This window comes from Cyprinodon variegatus, unplaced genomic scaffold (assembly GCF_000732505.1).
Source record: "Cyprinodon variegatus isolate N-32 unplaced genomic scaffold, C_variegatus-1.0 Scaffold133, whole genome shotgun sequence".
In the NCBI taxonomy this organism is placed as follows: domain Eukaryota; kingdom Metazoa; phylum Chordata; class Actinopteri; order Cyprinodontiformes; family Cyprinodontidae; genus Cyprinodon; species Cyprinodon variegatus.
This window is the reverse complement of record NW_015150586.1, coordinates 280,287-298,121: the sequence shown is the minus strand read 5'-3', so window position 1 is coordinate 298,121 and position 17,835 is coordinate 280,287. Positions and strand designations below refer to the sequence as shown.

The following is a 17,835-nucleotide window of genomic DNA, read 5'->3' as shown; positions in this document are numbered from 1 at the left end:
AGGTTGAGAGAACCTGTCCATGATGAGCAAGCATGAAGCGATAGTGGAGAGGAAAAACCACCACCTATGAACTAGGAGCAGACTAGTTGCGGTTCGGAGGCCTTTTAAGATGAACTTTGGATGCCGATTGGCTTTCATGGAGGTGTGGTTCAAAGCTGATTGGCTGAGTCGTAGGTGGATGTAGGAGAGCAATTAGTTTCTTCAGTTGACCTTCCACCTAGGCTCCTTTTCTGACATTTTGAATTGAAAAAGCTTCCTGGATGTGAAGCGAAACATCTTCAAACTTGGAAACAAAGTCCAGTGGATTATTTTGTTACTTTTTTGGAAAAAATATATGGAAACAATATGTGTTTTCAATAAAGGGATTTTCTATTCTATTCTTTATGTGCTTTGATAGCAAACATGCTGGTAGCTTCGACTTAAAGCAATAAAAAACATGGTGACCAGATTTCCTATTTGTGGGGACAGTCCTTGTTTCAGACGATCAGAATCCCGCTGAAGATTTCTCGGATTTTAGTCTTTTATGATTAAAAACCATACTGTGTGTGGATTGTCATGGTAACAGAAGCAGAGGAGCAGCACATTCCTCTGATGTGGTCTGTGGACCCATTCATGATTGTTGTTCTGGGTTGATTTTTGCTGTGATCAATGTAGCAGCGGTAACCTTTATTTTCAGATCTAGTTATGAGTGTTTTTGATTATTTATCACTGTGATTTATGAGCAATGAGTTTCAGGCTTCAGAAGGTTTATCTAGTCAATTCTGATATATGTAAGTTACTTATAAAACAATAAAGGAGTCAGTGCAGGAAAATAAATGAGGCCAGAACTGCGAAAATGAGTGGGAGAGATGATCACCTGATTAAATGTTTATTTCTTCGGCTGTATGAGCTCGTAGCTCAGAGTAAAAGAAAAGTTTTATTTTTATAAATATGGTCATTTTTCTATGATGGAGTATTAGGGCCAGGCTATATAAAAATAAAGTTTTAACATAACGAGAATAAAGTCTCAAAGAGAATGACAAACGATAAAGTCGTAAAATTACGAGAAAAAAGTCATAAAATTATGAGAATATGGTCATAACATTATGAATATATGGTCGTAAAATTATGAGACTAAGGTCATAACATTACCAGAATTAAGTCATAATATTATGAGAATAAAGTCATAAAATTACCAGAATAAAGTCGTAAAATTACAACAATAAGGTCATAATATTATGAGAATAAAGTCCTAATGTTACAAGAATAAAGTTGTATTTTATGACAACTCCTACCAGAAGCCCTTTCTTCCCTAAAATGAGGAATGTGGAGCATCATGTGAAGTTATACTTTAACATAAAATCAGGAAATGTTTTAGCAGCAGCATCAAACTGGGCAGAATGTCAAAGTGGACTCTAGCTGCTGATTGGTGGAGCCGGTTGGCCATCACCTGCTGGGCGGAGCTTGAAGCTTTCTTCCTGAAACAGGTTGTTGTATTATGAAATATAACAGCAATATATGTATATTACATTCTCGTTATATTACAACTTTATTCCCATATGTACAACTTTATTCTCCTAATTTTACAACTTTATCCTCAAAATAAAAAAAATTTCCAGCCGTGCTCTATTACTCTGTCATATTTTTGGCATTTCTATAACTAAGGAAATAATAAAAAAAAATTTAAATAAGTATTAGGTCAAATAGATTTCTAAACACATGATTAATAAATGCATGATAAATACATTCACATTTGTATGACGCTTGTTTATAGGAGGTGTTCATATGAAATACCTAATAAGCATTTTTATGCATCTGACTAAAGGTTGAAATGCTGCCAAAAACCATACTGTTGCTAACGTCAATGCGCAGCAAAATTAAAGTCGTTGCTCCTCACTTCAGAAAAAAGGCAAAATTTGAAAGGAATGCAATTCGTAACAAAACTAAATCTAAAAAAAAGATGCATTTTGTAAAAAATACAATCTGGAAAAATAAAATGTGAAAAAATATATTTAAAAACATTGTAAAAACACATTTTATAAATAGTTTATTTTAATTTACAAAATTTATTCTTTCCTAAAAAAAAAAAAACTTGAACAAATTTCATTCCCTGATTGTGCTGAATTGGTCTTCTGATTAGGTTTGTGCTCCGGTGATGCCTGTAGGGCCCAAACTCATTGCGTGACCCTCTATTAGTACAATGTCCTTTAAAGTTTAAATGAAACCATTCGCAACAGATTATTCTACTCTGTAATCTCAGAACGCTTAGAAGTGTCAGCATTCTTTCCATGTCAGACATTAAACTCTGTGATGCTCCCTTTGTAAATAACCGCCTTGCTGGACTGCTGCCATCGTCCTAATTGGATAATTCATTTCTAACGAAAGCAGTTAGTGGTGCATCAGTTCCAAGTTTTCAAGCCTCTTGTTGAATCCAAGCCAGTTTCTTTGAAACCAACTGACTGCATGTATATAAAGATGCAAAAATGTTTCCACGTTCCAATATTTCTACCCTCTGACATCCAGGCAGAGCTATTTTCTGTTTAGTTTGCTAAGAAATGTTACTAAAGTGATAATGATCTGACCTCATCCATCAGTCTGACTGCTTTCAGTTAGAAGATGGCATCGCCCTAAATACCGGCTGAGATGGATTCCAACTTCACACCATTGAGTCGCTTATGCACCAACATCAAAATTACCTCCTGAAAATAAAAGGTTATATCTTTAACGTTTCAAAGTTATCGCTGCTTAGTCTTTTGTTTGTTTGTAGCTATGAACAGGTTTTCTTTAAATTATGAAAATGAATGGAAAAATATCTAGATGATATTTATATCTAAAGAATTTTCTCTCCAGTCAAGTTGATGCCGTCTAATATGATTTAATCATTTTTCACATATAAATGGGGTTGGGGTTAACGAGAGTTATTCTTCCCACTGTTTACATTAACTTTTGAATAATTTCAGTTTTGAAATTTGTAATAATTTATATTCTTAGACTTAGACTAAGACAGACTTTATTGTCATTGTGTACACACAGAGTGTATACCAAAATAAATTTCGTTCAGTACAGCTCTCACATATTCAGTGTACATCATGAGATGTTTGCATAAAAATATACAAGTGTATAGCAATACACATTATACACATATACTTTGACTTTTTGACAAAAGTGAAAAGAGCTTCAATCAGAGCATTCACCTGGGGAAAAATCTCAATAAGTGGTTCACATGTGATCAAGAGCCATATAAAATATGGAATACATGAACAAACTGCTGGATTGTATCTGGAAATGTAACCCACGTGTGAAAGGTGAGAATTGCATTTGAAAGTCATGGGACTTTAACACATGTGAAGATGGGAATCAAATGTGAATTGGTGAAATCAAGGGATTTTCTGTAAGGGTGCACATGTGCAAGAGAGTTTGTTTGGTTGTGTTTTAGCTCTGCACTGCTTTCTTTTGCTTGAATTCTGACCTTTAACCTTGTGAGGTTTCCAATATTCTTCCTGCAGGAAATGAGGACCGACTCAACCTTGATGTTATGGATGTACTAACTCAGTGATTGTGTTGAAATAAAACAGTTTGTCATCTTATTGATGGATTATTTAATTGGGAGCAGATATTCCATCATTCTGCTTTGTTCTATCTCTATTCTCCCACTCTGCACAATCTGTTAGTTCAATCTCTACGTTCTGCTCTCTCTGCTTTTTCTCGTAGTAGCTTCATCTGGTCTGTTCCTGTTTGGCTCTGACTCTATCCTGGAGAGAAATATCAGCTGTGCTGCTTCCATCAACACCTTTGTTTCTAGATGTTGGAGACTGTTTTCCAGTGTAGTCCTGTTTCTCTGGCTGTGACTAACTGGATGTGCTCTCTTCATCCTCTGACATGGGAGCTGGCTCAGAGCTCGTCTGCATGGCTGTGTTTTTCCTGCCTTTTGTATCTTTGCTTCTGTCTCCTTGAACCCCAGTCAGCCTCAGCAGATGGCCGCTCACACTGAGGCTGGTTCTGCTGGAGGTTTCTTCCTGTTAAAGTGGAGTTTTTCCTCTCCACTGTCGCTACAAGCATGCTTAGTGTGAGAGATTGCTGAGGAGTCAATGAGTCGATGCAGTCAGCTGGTTTTCCTTTGATATCAATCTGACTGGATGATCTGGTGAACTGTAAAGTGCCTTGAGATGACATGTGTTGTGAATTGGAAATAGAAATAAACTGAATTGAATTGAATTCCTATTTTTACACAATTTATCTTCAGCTCAGGGGCTGTAAAAGGGGGCAGGGGCCACGATCTGCACTGGTGTGTTAAAACTAAATACGTCTAATTTTTGATTACTATGGGCAGCGGTCACAGTGTGCAATTAATTAAACATGCTACTATTATGTTAAGTTTTATACTAAGAGACAGACATGACTTTCATGTTAAGGAGATGTTCAATGACTGATGAAGATTAATAGGATGAGAGAAATTCATCTTCCCGAAATAATCTTCTCTCCTGTTTCCACCGTACCTCTAGGCTCGCTTTCAAACAGCTTTCCTAGAACCTCGAACCAGAGTGAAAATTAATCAAACCGTTTCAGAGGGAAGTGATTGAATCATGTAAAAAGTGATGTCACCCATTCTTTTTTAACGAACACACATTGTCAATGAGTCAATGCAATCAACTGATTTTCCTTACATAGAAAACTTTGAATCATTCTGACTGGATGATCTGGTGAACTGGAAAGTGACCTGAGATGACATGTGTTTCAAATTAGAGCTATAGAAATAAACTGAATTAATTTGAACATATGGAATGAAAGTGACCCGACAGGTCAGCCCTGAGGAACCCCAAATGTGATGCGTTCAGTGGAAAATCACACAAAGTCCCAAATGTTATAGTAATTTTTAACATATACTCAAATGAGCTTTTCAGGATACAATGAGTGGAGGGAATTCTGTGGCTTGATGCGCATAGCTACACTGGATGACCTCGCAGAAGCGGTTGGGGATCGCAGAGTTGCTGAGAAGATACTTCATCTTTACAAGCATCCAAACAACATCGATGTTTGGCTCGGGGGACTCGTAGAAACCATCCTCTCAGGTTCTAGAACCGGTCCGCTGTTTGCCTGTCTGATCGGAAAGCAAATGAAGTCTCTCCGTGACGGTGACAGGTACAATAACATTCACGATGGATTCAAAACTGAAGAAGGCTTCAGGTGAGCATTTTCTGCTCTTCTTCCTAAGGTTTTGGTGGGAAGCCGAAGGTGTTTTCACTCAGCAACAGAAGGAGGAGCTTTTGAAATCTTCTCTTTCTCGAATTATTTGCGACAACACAGACATACAGGAGATCCCTGAAGATCCCTTCAGGTTTGGTCAGTACCCTGCTGCTTATGTTCACTGCAGTGAGATACCGTCCATGAGGCTGGAGGCCTGGAGAGAGGAGAAGAGTCACGGTGATCTTTGAAAGCTTGATAAAATAAATCACTTCAGTGGTTAAAAACACATTAAAGTGAAAACTTTTCCCCTCCCTGTTTCAGACCTGCAACTGTGTGGCTCTCCAAGGCAGATCAAGAATGGAGATTTTATATTTTCCTCCAAATCTGGCAAATTGACCGCTCTGTACTCCTGTTACCATGGTTTCAGATTAGAGGGTGCCGCTGAAATAGTTTGTGAAGAAACTGGGTGGAATGATGAGCCCCCTCTGTGCACAGGTAAGTGAATATTCATGATGTGGATGCGTTGTGGGACAAGTGGAAAGCATCTGATTCCACTTCTTTATCATGAATGTTTTATAATCAATGTATAAAGAGCTAAAAACAAACCTCCATCATCACAGACTTTGCTCTACTCACTCTGTGAGTGATCCATCCTCTGGAGAAGCAGCACCACCCTGTGCTGCTTTACTGCCCTCTGCTGCTCATAAAAAAAATCAACCTTTTTACAGAGATCTGAAATGTTGTCTGATCCATCCAATCAGCAGGAGAGTTGGCTCCCCTCTCTGTAGTTATAAATCAAACAGACAGGTACAACTTGGCTCTACTACAGCTTTCAGACAAGGTGCCACATTTCTGCTAAAATGCTTTAGATAACAGGTTCACAAACATTTCAGCCTGTGACCCCAAAAATACCAACACAGCAGAGCGGAGACCACAGAGGATACATATCTAACTTCCCTCTATTTTTATTCAAAGACAGAAGGTGATTTAGGGATATTTATTTTTAAATAAAAATATTTTTGAATGACATTTGATTATTTGATCCATCGTTATCACTGTATTTTTAATTATTTGATGACATATTTTACAATTGAATGGAGACATATGTAATATTTGAGTCATTTTTAGATAAATTTTAGATACTAAATAAATGTTACATCTTTTAATTTTAATGGTACAATTGTTAATATCATGGGCAGAGGCTTCAAATAACAAAGTTGGCTATCTATACATGGCTAGTGTAATTATTTTTTAGACAACTGTTTATTTACATAATAACCTAATAACTTTACTTTCTACTCCTAACCTTAACCATTTAAAAAATAGACTGAATTTTGCTTCATCTAAGCTTATTTTACATTATGGCCTGTTGGCATTTAAAGGATAAAACTCATCAAAATAATTAGTTGCATTCAGACAATTAATTTCTTTGTGGTTGGACTCGGTGCTGCCCCAACTTGTTGCTCACCACAAACATAAAAAAATCGTTTTTCAAGATGATGCAAAAGTAAATGTGATTCTATTACCATTAGTTATAAAACTAAGAAAATAAAGTCTAAGGAAGTTATCATCTACAATTGTAGAAAAATGTTCCTTTAATATGGTAGAGCAGTAAAGCTTCTGGCCTTAACAGTTTTTCCTGCATTATTTTTACTTTTATACTTTAAGTAGTTTTAAAAACTCCCTTTTAACAGGAAGAAACCTCCAGCAGAACCAGGCTCAGTGTGAGCGGCCATCTGCTTTTACATTTATACTTTAGGTTGGTTTAAAAATGGTACTTTTACACTTTTACTTGAGTAAAAAGCTTAAGTTGATCCTCTAAATTCTACAAAACGTAGGATTTAAACATTAAAGGTATAGAGGGCGGTCTTTTATTTCCGGGGGGATCATCTCAATCAGTGGTCCTAACTGTCAATTATTCTGGTGATATGTTTACATAACGTCCAATTAGCTATCTTTTTCTGCGTACTTTCAGGCGTATATCTGTGGTGAGCTACGGTTTCAGACAGTCATTGAAGCTAGACTTTCTCACCGCGGTTCTTTGAAAATGGCCGAGGGTCGGAAGAGGAAAGGTGTCTACGAAGTTTATGAGAAGAAAAGAAAGGCCTCAGAAGAGGCAGATATATCCCAGAATGCTTTTTGAGGGGAGCTCTCCTCGCTAAGCATTATGGGATTTGCTGTCATAGTGGCCTGCTGTCGCCATAGGCTGTTGCGACCTGACAGCGGCGACTAATAACAAAGATGGCGCAGGCACCGCGCGGTGGAGAAGGAGTTATGTAACCGACTTTCACTTTATTGCTGTTAATTACAAACCTGTAGCTGTGGTTTATAAATCAGATTTTCACTTGTAGTTCAAACCAATTCTTTAATGAAAATGAAATCCACCAGAAGTTGGAACTTTAATCCCTAAATAATTAATCATGGAGGATTACAACAAGAGAAACGTGTTATGGCAAAGTTTACAAAAGTCTGAACTGTTGACTTTTAATCATCAGGAAGGAGTGTGGGTGTTTCTAACCCTCATCTTTGTCTTTGGCTGAAGATCAAAAACTTTTTAGTGAGTAAACACTGAATAACCTGCTGGACCAGTCATTAATAGCCTCAGGCTAACTTTTGCATAACACATATAAAAGTCTTATGACATGAGCATCTTTGTTATAAATCAGTTTTTTGCTAAAAATATGAGGCTCTGATGTTTATTAAAAGAAATTCACACAAAGAAAGAAGATAAAAAAAGACAAGGATTTAATTGATGCCCTTTATGTTCACTTCTCCATTTATGAATATATATAAATATTCCTGAGAAGGGGAGATTTTTTTAGTCATTAATGGGTTGATTTTGAGTTTTTTTTTTCATTGAAGTTTTCCTTTTAGAACACCTTCTATCCAGGTTTCAAACACAGTTATTCATTTTGTGGTGAAACCACCCCGCTGCATGATGCTGCCACTACCATGCTTGTTTTCAGGTTTATCCCTTTATAGAGCAACTTACCAGTTTTCATCACTTGCATACCCTCTTACAAATGGACCCTCAGTCCCTCAGTGAGTTCTAGAAGCACAAGATCTATATCCAGCCATTCGGCAAAGATTCTGCTACATGGCTGTACATCTAATTTTGGCATTTGACTAATTAGATGAGCCCTTGAATGATATATTACCTGCTGTAAATTAGGTTGAAAAAAGTTAACAAGTCAAGAAAAAAGTTAAAAAGCTAATTGAAAAGTTAAAAAGTAAAGTTAAAAGGTTATTAAGCCTATTTAACATTTATATTTAGGTGTATAACCTAAAAAAAAATGTAAGTGCCAGTTTCACCATTAATGCCTCTAAGGTTATGTTGGACCAAAAAAGAACTTGTTTTTAATGCATTTTTGTTATTTTTCTTAATATATTCGGGCAAGTTGCCTTTTCGTGTTATTAAATTGACATACAAATTAGCCATCAAAATATGCACATTTTTTGAATGTTACAAAGATAATAACGTCTTGTCCTGGATTCCAATAACACTATTGGCTTGAAATTTTGATTTTCAAAGGATTTCACTGAGTGCGCTACAAAGGGTTAAACTATTGGACTCCTCCAAACATCCTTCTTGCTGTCATGTCTAATGCTTCAGGATTTCTGTGGTCTGCACATCACACCTCTTCTCCATGTGGGCAGCCTCTGGGTTCTGAAGCAGAGCCTTCCCTGTTAGATCAGCACAAATCTGAGTTCCTCTTGTTCATGGAAGCTTCCAGCCTTGATTGTTCTTTAAAATCCTGCCTTCTTTTCCTTTTTTCCAGGAGAGCAGCTTGGATAATTTTCAGACTACGGCAAAAAGTTGATACATCCCAGTGAACTTTCCACTTGTTTGATCCGATGGAGTCCAAAGTTCTCAGTGCTACGGACTGACTGGACTTTGTCATCGTCCCATATATTGGCGAACGGGATGAACGCTGTCAAAAGACTCATTTTTATGCTGCAGAAAGAAGCTGAGGGGATTCCATAAAACTCTGAACGGCCATATCTGACTCCCCATAGGTCCAACATGTCCCGCCACGTCTCCTGGGTTTCACCAAAAAGGCAGCTTACTTGATGCCACACTGCAAAAACGATCTAGAAATAAGTAAAAGTTCCTTAAATAAAGTATATTTACCCTTAATTTGAGCTTTTAAATATGTTTCTTTGCCAATGGAATGAGTATTTTTAATCTTAAAATACGATAATTAGATAATATGCACTTGAACTAAGACAATGCAACTGTTTTTTTTATGTATTTTAAATGTAAATTGTCGCGTTCCATTGGCAAAATATGTCGCTTGCAACTTCAATTCAAGAAAAAATGACTTATTACAATTTTTTGCTGTGCACTAATGCAGACAGTTTCAACGGATCTGTTTTGGTGTGCATATAAGCAAAGAGTTTGTTAATTAACCGTTGCGAAACAAGAACATGCACCACATTTCATCAGTAGAAAGTTATGAGGAGTTCAGTAATTTAAATGAAAAAATTAAAGGAAATAATGTTTACATCAATAAAAACAAGGGAAGGGGACTGTTGGCTATTACTGAGAGATTAGATATGGAAAAATCCTGTAAGTTTTGAAGAAAGTTGAAATAATTTTTAGTGAAAATTTAGTCAGTTTGCAGGTCTTAGTCATAGTTTTACTCCCAAACTGCTTATAGTTAGGATTAAGTTAGATTTTTGTCCGCAAGAATCTTACTTTGACTAAAAATGAACAACTTTCCCACATTTAACTCTTTCAATAACATCGGCAGTGAGATACACACCTACTAACAGGTGAAATGCTAAATACTTTTAAAAGGTAGCTCTAAATTTTTCACTTTGACTTTATTTGAAAAGTAACATCAAGTTTCAGACACTTAGAATCTGATTTCCACGTGTGAATACCTATATTGGATTTAAATGAAGTGCAATTGCAACAAAAAAGAGATTCAATTCAGTTCAGTTTATTTCTATAGCGCCAATTCACATCACATGTCATGTCAAGGCACTTTCCAGTTCACCAGAATATTCAGTCAGATTTATTAAAAGTTTTCTATCTAAGGAAAACCAGCTGATTGCATCGACTCATTGACTCTTCAGCACTCCCTCACACTAAGCATGCTTGTAGTGACAGTGGAGAGGAAAAACTCCCTTTTAACAGGAAGAAACCTCCAGTAGAACCAGACTCAGTGTGAGCGGCCATCTGCCGAGGCTGACTGGAGTTTAGGGAGACAGAAGCAGACATAGAAAAAGAAGCATAGATACAACAGGCAACTGTAACAGGCGGCCCCGTCCAGGAAGCACACAGCCAGGCAGACGAGCTCCGAGCCAGCTCCCATGTCAGAGGATGAAAAGAGCACATCCAGTTAGTCACAGTCAGAGAAACAGGACTACACTGAAAAAAACAGGCAGATCTCCAACATCTAGAAACAAAGGTGCTGATGGCAGCAGCACAGCTGATATTTCTCTCCAGGATGGAGTCACAGCCAAACAGGAACAGACCAGATGAAGCTACTATGAGAAAAAGCAGAGAGAGCAGAACGTTAGAGATTGAACTAACAGATTCTGCAGAGTGAGAGAATAGAGATAGAATGAAGCAGAATGATGAAAAAGGGGTCCCTATGTCCTCCAGCAGTCTAAGCCTATAGCAGCGTAAAAAAAAGGGGAAAAAAAGGAAGTGATAACAAAGACTGGGGTAGGCGCTCCTGCATGACTTTACCTCTGCAGAGTGTCTGCATGAGAATGGGATGGTTGAAACTGTTGTGATGAAGAACTGAGGTCCAGTTAAGGAAGAAATATCTGTCAGAGACAAGGAATCTTTCTTTTTTTTTTATTAGTCATTTAGAGCAGGTGCTCGCAAGCTTTTCAGTTCGTGAGCCAAAAAAATAATAATGCATCAGACTTGGGACCCACTAGAAATACATCTAACAATATATATACAGTAGAGACCAAAGGTTTGGACACAGCTTCTCATTCAAAAACTTTTCTTTATTGTCATGACTATGAAGATTGTAGATTTACACTGAAGACATGAAAACTATGAATAAAAAAATATATTGAATTATTTACTTAACAGAAAGTGTAAAACTAAAGAAAATATGTCTCATATTCTTTTTTTTATTTTTATTTTTTGACAAACAGCTAGAGCACAACAAGTAAAATAGGGACTTCGAATGTTTTAGCACCCTTAAGTAAGTGATCAGTCAGTATTAGAGCAGCAGTAGTGGATTATTTTAGATTTTCCAGACCGACCGGTCTCCATTGCTGACGCTCCAACCGGAGAAACCCTCACAGTGACTATGGCTCTCATCTATATCACTGATAGGATTCTTTTAAAGAGGAGTGGTCACTGTTTTATATAAACACGAATGTGGTCACCATGGAGATTTAAGCAGAAAAGCGGAAAGTTTTATTAGAGGCATGAGAAAAAAAACAAATAAGCGTTTGTTTTCTTTCCCAGGAACTGCCCTGATCCTTCAACAATGCTGCAGGACCAGAAATTTTTCTTTTCTTAAAATCAAAACATATTATGAGAGCATTCTGTGTCTGTGTGATTTTTTAAAAATTATTTTTTAAAGCTTTTATAATCCAATTTTATTCCCTCTTTAGTCCTGTTCTCTGTTTGGCTTTTGTTCTCACCTATTCAGCAGTTAGATTTACAGTCATTTCTAATGATATGTTTTTTTTAGTTTAGTCAATATTTAGGTAAACATTCTAAGAGGTTTATCTATAATAATAATAATCATAATTGACCTTTATTGATTTCACACTGGAGAATTTTGCCTCTGCATTTAACCCATCCCCTTGGGGAGAAGTGGGCTGCCATTGTGCGGTGACTGGGGAGCAGTGTGGGGTTAAAGGTCTTGCTTAGGGACCCAAAGAGGCAGTATGTTGGGACCGAACAGGGTGCTTGCAACCTTCTAGGAGCACAAGCGCACTGATCTCACCACTAAGCCAACACTCCCCAATCTGGACTTGTTAGAAACTTTGTGGGGGGCTGAGGCTGGTACTTGGCAGAAGCAGCAGTCATTACTTAACTTCCTCCTCATGGCGAAGCACGGGGAGAGCGGCATCATCCTGTGGAGATGAATGCCGTTGAAAAGACTTGACCTGTCAGAACCCAAAGAATGAAGGATACAGGCCAAGTTTTAGAGGTAAACCCGTTTCTGTGTTCCACAGAAACTGAGACTGCCAATTAGAACACATCAAAGTGTCATTTTGAGGTCTCTGTGTCATGAGAGAATGACATTTAGTAGTTAAAGAATGATGCAATCAGAACTTTAGCAAGTTTAACGAGCCGGACCAGTTCTTTAAGAAGAGGAGGTGGGCGGGCGGACTTTTTTTAACCATTTACTTTCCACTGAAATGTGCTGAATAAAACTTTAATGAAATCTGTATTAGAGCTGATTTACTGCCACTCATCGTCACTAACGAGGCTTTCAATCACTCGTCTCTTCATGTTGGTTCCAGTCCAACCGGCTTTTTTTCTGTTCAAGGGGGAGGCCTCTCAAATCATTAAAGAAAAGGCTTGACTTCATAAATCATTCTCCTCTATGGGTAATTTTTTCCTCGTATCCCTATTCCTGCAATCGTTGGAACAGAAGTGCCTCCAAACATAGTTACTTTAGTGTGGTTTCTTCAAAACAAAGACAAGAAAAATGAAAAATCAGTATTATCTGTAGATCCAACCAGAAATGAACAATACTCATAAATGTCAGCTGAAGCAATACGGATCAGAGCAAATATTGAGCAGTGGGAATACTGGATCTTAGGGATTTTTGAGACTGGGGAGTGGCAGCCTAGTGGTTAGGGCATTGAGCTTGGAATCCAGAGGTTCTGGTTTCCACTCCCACAGACTCCCACTCTAGGTCCCTGAGTAAGACCTTCATCCCCACACTGCTCCCTGGGCGCCTCATGATGGCAGCCCACAGCTCCACAAGGGGATGGGTTAAATGCAGAGAATTTATTTTGTTGCTCTGTACTTGAGACAATGTAATGACAAAAGCTGGAAAACAAAAAAGAAACACTGTTAAACTCATGGTTTAAGAATACAGTTCAATTCAGTTTGTTTATATAATGCAAATTTTACAACGTGCACTGTAACGTTCTTCATAGAGATCATCAAATCAGATTGGCCTACCTTAGTTTTCTATCTAAGGTAAACCAACCGACTGCTTCCAGTCATTGACTTTCCAGGATTCACTCCTCCTGGATGAGCAAGTGGTGATGCAAGGCATTCCCTTGAATTGTCAATAATTCAATATTTTCCGGATTTAATTTACTATATTGAGAGTTTGATTCAGTGAATTCAGGTTTCATTCTTTATGTTTTGTTCAGCTTTCATTGTATGTTTATATTTAAGTTTCATGCCAAACATTGCTTTCAGTTCCCGGATGATTGCAGAGACTTCAATGCCCCTGGTAGCGTCTCCCAAGGCAGAATAGCTGTGGGTGATTGGTCAGACAAAGTGCAGATCAAAAGCCCCCATGATCACAAAAAGTTTGATGCACATGACGTCACCTGGTGCGACATAGCCTGAACCCCACCGTGGAGCCAGGTCTGGGATTCAGGTTCATGGATCTGGTGGTCAGGTCCCTCCTAGTGGAACCTGACCGGGCCCAGCCATGCGAGCATCCCCTAGTGGGGCCATCACCCACAGGGTACCGGTGTAGGTACCAGATCTGCTGGGTCCTGCTTCATGCCAGTGATGTTACGCTACATGATTGGCTGAACGTTGCCACATGATGTAAAACATTCCGGTTGCCCAGACAACGATAACATCATGCAGCGTCCGTGTGCCGAGTTGGGAGCATCTGTAGCGTTAGCGTGTGTAATGACTGATGAAGTTTTACCTGACCGATAAAAAATCTGAAAAATATCAGTTTTTGGTGAACAAAGTAACTGTTAGCAACAACCGCTAATTTTCTACAAGTAGAATAACGGTTGTTTTTTTGGTCTAAAATCTCTACAAAAGTAATTCTTTAAGATGTTCATTTTGTTCTCCTCTGCCCTCAGATGTTAATAAAGAAAATAAAAATAAGCTGAGACTTTTTTTTGTAACCTTGTTAAATGCCAAAGTTCAGTCTGTCTCAGAACACAGTACTTTCTTTAAAGACTGAATAAGATTGTTTTCTACTTTTGGCAACTTTAGATCGCCAATGAAATGTAAAATAACAGCAAATATAAGTAATAATATGTTGAGATTCCAAAAGTGATTTGATTCTTAAGAAACGGGTGCAATGCAGTTTGTTCGAGTGGAGTTGCCATATGTTGACGTCATAAGAAGGGGCGGGGCCCTGAGCAGATCTGGTACCTACAACGGAGGGACCAGTGCATGGAGGTTTTTTTGGGGGTGGGTGGGAGGGCTGTTCCAGAGATGACCTGATCCACAGACTGTAAAACTGGCTCTGGGTGTGTGAAATGTCGCGTCATTGGGGGGAAAAAGGAGCCTGACTTTTTGTGGAAGCTGGAGGGATACTGCTAGAAATAGTCGGGCTGATCACCAGGCATAACCTGAACTCTGGAACCCAGATCCTTGAGAGAAGCTGGACACCCAAAACCAGTTCAGGATTGATTCATACTAATCACAATGAACCTATATCTGTATTTTCCAAATAAATCCCTGAAGATGAAGCAGATTTTCACAAGGCCCCTTACTAATAATGTCAGGTCTCTGTTTCTGTTATAGTATTCAGTCTTGCTTTACTCCTTGTTTTCTAGTGTTAGTGGTTTTATTTTTATTTTGCTGTGTTCTTTGTTTTTTTTCCAGTTACTGTCCTAGTCTGGGTTCTGTTCTGTTTTCTTTTGAGTGTTTAGTTTTCTTTTCTCCATGTTTTATAGTCCTAGTAATTTAACATTGTGTTATTTCCAGTCTTCCAGGTTTCTATTTGTTGCTCTCTGCTGCCCTCTTATGTTCTCCTTCTTCCCTAGCTCTTTCCCTCTTGTTCTGTGCACACCTGCTCCCAGTTTCCTCATTAGCCCCCTCTTTGTCTCAGTCTCCTTTAAAAGCCCTCTCTCTTCAGTTCCCCTTTGCTGGGTCCTCGTCAATCACTGCCTAACTTTGTCAAACTTCCTCCAACTCCGTCTTCCTGAGTCTTCCTCATTGTGACAGTGATTCCCCTGATTTCTCCACGGTTTCTGGTTCGTTTTGACTAGTTTTTATGTTTGATTCTTTTGGATTTTTGGACTCCTGATTTCATGCTTGTTTGGACTTCGTTTTCATTATTGGATTTTTGGATAACCTGCCTTTGTTTTCAGTTTCCCTTTTTAATTAAATCTAAAGAAATTCACCTCTGCCTTCTTGCCTCTGTTTTTGGGTCAACACTCCATAACCAAATCCTGACAAATAAAGTTACTCACCTTTTTATACATTGGTGCCATTTAAATTAATTGATGGTTCTACATTATATATACAGTACATCAAATTCACCTTGATCCAGTAAAAGAGAGAGCTGTGGAGAAAACGAAGGAGATCATGGTGGACTTCAGGAAGAACCGGTCTAACCACGCTCCACTGCTCATCAACAGCTCAGCTGTAGAGTTGGTCAGCAGCACCAAATTCATCCTAGACACCCTCACCTGGACTGGAAACACCACCTCACTGGTCAAAAGGGCCCAGAAGTACTTGGACCTCCTGGGGAGGATGAGGAGAGCCCACTTGCCCCCACCCAGCTGTCTCACTGTGTGGTGTGGAGGCTGCAGCGCCTCAGACTGGAAGAAGGTGAGAACAGCAGAGAGGATCATGGGGGCTCCTCTTCGCTCAATAAAAAACATTTAATCCCAGCGATGCATCTCCCGAGCCTGTGACATCACTAATGACCCCTCACCCCCTCACCATGGACTGTTCTCCCTGCTGCCCTCTGGGAAGAGGCTTCACAGCATTCAATGCAGGACCAGCAGGTTCTGGAACAGCTTCTTCCCCACCGCCATCAGACTGATGAATGTTGAATAATAACAGCAACAAAAAAAATCTGCAGAATGTTGGAATATTGTAAATCACATCTTAGTCTTATCTTTACATTTGATCACCGTGTTTGCATGTTATCACCGCTGCACTTTAAGAAATGGAAATATCTAAAGCAGAGGTCTTCACTGTTTTCCAGGCTGATGGCGAGCTGGAGCGGGGACCCCCTAGTTATGTATGTTGAATGAAATTGTGTTCTATAAAACTGGTCCTATAGTCACTCTATTACAGATGGAGTAATGTAACTAAAGTAATTTCTCCCTGGGTTTATTAAAGTATTTCTGATTCCTGGTTGATGCGACAGGTGTTGTGTATGAAACGGTGCCCAGCTTGAAAGAGTTCCTGTGTGTTGCTGAATGTGTGCATTGATGACTGAAAGACATCTTCTGCCTCCATTTATCTGTTTACTACTGTTTGTTGAATTCATGTTAGTGTGGATTTAATGACATTTTCATTAGTGGAAAACATTGCAGGGGGGAATATAAAAAAAAGTCTAATCAACCAAAACTTTCACGACCCCCATGCAGTATGTCTGTTGACCCCTTAGGGGTCGCTGACCCCTTGTTGATGACCTCGGGTCTGGAGAGCTGTTGTGAATGAAGATTCGTTCTGTATACACCCTGTGTAAACACAATGACGATAAAGTTTGTCTAAGTCTAAGGAAGCTATATTGATTTATACAGATTGAAATCTGATCCAATTTAAGTTTCAGTTTTTTTTAGAATGAGGGTTTCCCTGCTTTATTTTATTGCAGGATGTAAAAAATGAGTTTCCAACGGTAAAAAAAAAAACATTACAGTAGGAGTTTCCTGGTGAACTCCATTCTTTTTTATTTGAACTCTCCTTTGACGGCGAGCTCTGTGACTCATCACACAGGATGTTATCAGATCAGATCAGAAAAAGTGAAACGGCAGTTAAGTAACAACACATTATTAAACCATTGAACTTTTTCCGTTTAGTGCAACTTTTAAAATGTTTCTTTTGAATGTTGTGGATCAGTACAGAGCTTTAACGATTTTACCATTTAAGGTAATTATTTTCTCTGCAAGTATATTAGTAGCATCAGAACCTCCCCTGTGACCCTGCGGCGGCGAACGGCCCAAGAAGATAGATTCAAGTATTTGTTTTGGTGCTGGTGCAGTCGGCCCTGGGATTTAAGAAAACGTGTATCAACAAATAAGCAGAACTATTTTATCTTAGATAACAGTTTCCTGCATTTTTCCATTTAACCAAAAAATATTACATTTAGGTTAATGATCTATGTGACTTGCCCTTAGTTAGTGAAGGTTTCCATTGTTTGGACACTTCCTTTCATCCACTGACTGCTGGAGATGGGAACCAAAAATGAATATAAAGTCCTGCACTTAGTCTCCTAATGAAAGGATAACATGAAGAAGTATCCAGTTTTTTGCCATTTCCAGTATTTTTTTTTTATATAGCTTTAATGCAAGTTTTTTTTTTTTCTAATCCTGGATGTTTAGTGTCTTTAAGATGCTTCCCTGCATCACCCGAAATTAGCCACCAGGTCCATGTCGCCTTTGACTGGTCTGCAGATTCTGGCTCTTGACTTGTATGGCCTTCAAGGCAAGGCAAGGCAAGGCAAATTTATTTGTATAGCACAATTCAGTACAAAGACAATGCAAAGTGCTTTACATGATTAAAACATAGGAAAATAAAACAGAATCAAAGCAAGTAGGAAAAAATAAATGCAGATTAAAACCACTTGG

General features: G+C 38.5%; 1 protein-coding gene across 1 annotated transcript in view; it reads left to right on the top strand.

Annotated features, from left to right (window-relative positions):
• The window catches only part of LOC107085775, a 92,572-nt gene that overhangs the window by 37,788 nt on the left and 36,949 nt on the right, over positions 1-17,835 (top strand). The window contains exons 10-13 of the mRNA XM_015376322.1: positions 4,881-5,118; positions 5,192-5,400; positions 5,485-5,658; positions 15,561-15,866. Of these exons, the coding sequence (XP_015231808.1) occupies positions 4,881-5,118; positions 5,192-5,400; positions 5,485-5,658; positions 15,561-15,866 (927 nt within the window). The remainder of the gene's footprint in view (positions 1-4,880; positions 5,119-5,191; positions 5,401-5,484; positions 5,659-15,560; positions 15,867-17,835) is intronic.